Here is a 3636-nt window from a genome sequence, read left to right as displayed (position 1 = left end):
GTGGCCTGCAACGCCACATTAGACTGACGTTTGAGTGGGTCTGCAACGCCACATTAGACTGGCGTTTGAGTGGGTCTGCAACGCCACATTAGACTGGCGTTTCTATGTGCGTCTGCAACGCCACGGGCTCTGGCGTTTAAAAAAAGATCACATCGTGAAATGCTTTCAATCAGAATTCATTCCGTGCAATACTTTCCCATGCATGCCATACTTGCGTACGCGTGGGTAGGCACTGCGTGCTACTGTCGTTGCCCTGCTGCTTGCTACTACTGCTACGGCTGCGCTGCTGCATGCTGTTGCTGCTGCTGTTCTATCTGTATGCAAGTGATTAGCACTACGTTGATACTGTATAGCTTTTATTTAAAATGTGACTAGTAAGCATGCACGTGCAACGCACGAATAACTGTACATAAAAAATTCCTTGTTCAAAAAATGTTGGTGGTTTTGCAAAATTGTTCATAAATTATAAAGAAACACAATTTGAAAAAAATGGTAAGCAAATAAAATCATGTTCATGATTTTTATAAAAATTATTGTATATTAAAACATATTACAGGAACCGAAAAAATGTCCATGAAATTTTAGAAACTGTTCACCAAAATACAAAACAAAAGGGAAATTTAAAATTTGTTCCCTAATTTTAGAAAAAGTTCATTGATTTGAAAAATATTTGTCGAGTCAAAACTATGTTCATGAATTCGAAAAATGTTCATGCATTTCAAATAATGCTCGTAAACAAAACTAATGTTCGTTTAATTTTTTATTAGTAGTATAGATGTTTATTTTTTCTAATGCAAATAACCCTCGAAGCCCACACCCACCCCCGAAGCCCACTACAGTCGTCCCCCAGGGCAGGCCGACACCCACCTCCGAAGCCCACACCCACCCCGAAGCCCACTACAGCCGTCCCAACAACCCTCCTCAAAATGACCAAAGCACCCCCACCTCCAATACCCTCCACTACACGCACGCCCGTAATTACCTCGAACCTTCAGCCCCGTTTTCGTCATTTCACCAACACACTCACACGCGGCGGCGGCTTCCAGAACACTCACACCACACACACACTCGAAGCAACTCACACCACACAGCAGTGGGCGGCGGCTAGGGTTCTAACCCACCCTATCCTTCTTCCAATCCAACCCAGCCTCCTCCTAGAACCGATCTCCTCGACGACGACGTGTCGCAGCTCCTCGTCGCCGCCGCCGCTAAGAAGTCCGCCGATGAAGAAGGTGTTCTCCCGCTTCGAAACGGACGGGGACGGCAGGATCTCGCCCTCGGAGCTGGCGGCCGTGTCGCGCGCCATCGCGCCGCCGGCCACCGATTCGGCAGGGGGCCGGGAGGTGGCGTCCATGATGGATGAGCTCGACACCGACCGCGACGGCTACGTGGACCTCGGCGAGTTCGCCGCCTTCCACAGCCACGGCCGCGGGGAGCGCGAGCTGGACGCCGAGCTGCGCGATGCCTTCGACGTCTACGACATCAACGGCGACGGCCGCATCTCCCATGCCGAGCTCAGCAAGATCGTGTCCCGGATCGGCGAGGGTCTACTTGTTCTTGGCGTGTTGGCGAGCAGAGCGCATACACGGCGGTGCGCCTCGAGTGGATGTGGTGGGAGGAGGTGAGGAGAAGGGAACGCGGGGAGCTGCCCGCGCGGCGCTTCGAGGCCCTCGCCCGCTCACGCCGCGCCGCCTCGCTCGCGCTCTCCAACCGCAAGGAGATCGCCACCTCGCACCTCGGCGCCGTCAACTTCCTCCAGGTCCCCTTCTCCCCCCTCGTTCCTCCAATCGCACCCCTATCACTGCCTCCCCAACCTTACGCCCCCGCATCAGCTGCGTGTAGCGCACAGATCAGCAACAGTATTGATTTTGCGTGTTAATCCGTTGAGCAAATAGTGGAGTGTTGTCTCATTAGTTATTTGTTTTGGCATATATAGTAGTCAACTCCAGTAGTTGTTTGTTTGGGCACTATAGTAAGGTCTGCTTGTTCTTGCCATATATTGCATGTGCTAGATAGCTCCTATCCAAACTTGTAGAAGTCTGCGTCAGTAGGACTTATACTTAATTTTTGAATTCTCTATTTTGTTATGTGGGTTGATGACACCAGTTAATCATGCTCTGTGTGTGTGTGTGTGTGTGTTTGCCCAGGAAGTGACTTATGATGCATTGACTCAAGAAATAGAAGAGATCTTTCTATTTTCTGAAGAGACCTGTGCACAATATAGCTGGGTACTATTATACCTGAAGGTGACTATGAGTCCTTGTTATCATATAATTCATATCTGGAAAAGGTAACAAGACTCATGTTGCTTGCAAACTGCTACAGGGTTACCATTCCTTGCAGTCCTATAGGATAGCTCATGTATTATGGAATCAAGGGCGTAAGGTTCTGGCGTTGGCACTGCAAAGCCGTATCAGCGAGGTGAACCTTGATTTCTTAAGAAGCAGTTTTTTAGCATACATTTATGTCGACTAACATATGTTGTCCTTCTCCTTTCAGGTTTTTGCAGTGGATATACACCCAGGTATATTGTTGGTGTATCATAATATCTGTACAAAATTGTCTTATATTTCCTGCTACTGTGTTTAATACCGGGGTTGCTCTTTAGCTATATGATGTTTGGCTTTTCCACTAAAAAATAGCTACTCCCTCCAATCCATATTATTTTCGCTGATTTAGTACATGATGTTTCCTTTTTTTATGGAATGATGTTTAGCTTCTTCTACTACCTTCGTGGAAATATGTTTTGCCGCCTTAACTACTGCATATGGGTCTGCTGCTTGGGAATATGTATGTATGTTATGTTATCCTTGTAAATATCTTAACCTGAACCAAGGTTTGTCTTTGTAATTATGTTCACTTTTTGGGGGCATAGAAGCATTGCGTTTTCTAAAACTTGCTTACATATGAGGCTGCAATAATTTTTTAATTTATGAATTCATAAGCATCAAATCCTTAAATATATCCTCATGCTCAGATGATGTTTGGGGCATGGGGCCTGGCTCCCCCGAAATAATACATGGTTTGCCTTTTGAGTTTTGAAAAGTAAATCTGTCATCTTAAGTGGCGGCTTTGTTATATCCTGGTATGATATGGTAATGTTAGTTTGTTCTCTTAACATTCTTTATTGCTAAATCTGCAGCTGCCAAAATTGGGGAAGGAATATTGTTGGATCATGGAACAGGTCTAGTCATTGGTGAAACTACTGTTGTTGGCAATTGGGTTTCATTAATGCAGGTGCCATGCGTCACACTCTTCTTGTTATTTTTTTAATTTAAAATAAAGTACTATTCAATACAATTTTTAATTCCATCCATAGTTTAACTTCTTTTCCTTCTTGCTTGGTTGTTGGCCCTCTCACAATATCTTGTTTGCTATAGTTTCATTTGTCCTTGTGCAAATAATTGAATATTTCTTACATGTGCTTTTGCTATAGTTTTTCTTTTATTTATGGGTTGAGGCCAGTAGTTGATCTTTGTTCTCTTTGTCCGCCCAGGTTGTGGTGTGGTTCAGCACCGGCTACATCACCATAAAGGACATGGTGGTCACCGGCATGCCCATCAAGATCGTCGGCCTTGCCGCTCTCAAGGTCCTGTTATTTTCTGAAGTCATGTGTGCTTGCACTTATGATGCATT

At 45.5% G+C, this 3636-nt stretch overlaps 1 protein-coding gene and 1 long non-coding RNA gene across 2 annotated transcripts; both read left to right on the top strand.

Moving 5' to 3' along the window:
* Window positions 1–1223: 1223 nt before the first annotated feature.
* LOC123396336 (probable calcium-binding protein CML16) lies at window positions 1224–1879 on the top strand. The gene is made up of 2 exons (XM_045091294.1): window positions 1224–1568; window positions 1622–1879. Exons 1-2 carry the CDS (start codon window positions 1224–1226, stop codon window positions 1877–1879), a joined length of 603 nt encoding a protein of 200 aa, XP_044947229.1.
* Window positions 1880–2309: 430 nt separating this feature from the next.
* LOC123398287 lies at window positions 2310–3200 on the top strand. The gene is made up of 3 exons (XR_006610130.1): window positions 2310–2421; window positions 2500–2524; window positions 3143–3200. It is a non-coding gene; the product is annotated as an uncharacterized LOC123398287 (long non-coding RNA).
* The last annotated feature ends 436 nt before the right edge of the window (window positions 3201–3636 follow it).

This window comes from Hordeum vulgare, chromosome 5H (assembly GCF_904849725.1).
Source record: "Hordeum vulgare subsp. vulgare chromosome 5H, MorexV3_pseudomolecules_assembly, whole genome shotgun sequence".
NCBI lineage: Eukaryota > Viridiplantae > Streptophyta > Magnoliopsida > Poales > Poaceae > Hordeum > Hordeum vulgare.
Note: the sequence above shows the minus strand (reverse complement) of the source record. Positions and strands in the feature narration are given on the sequence as shown.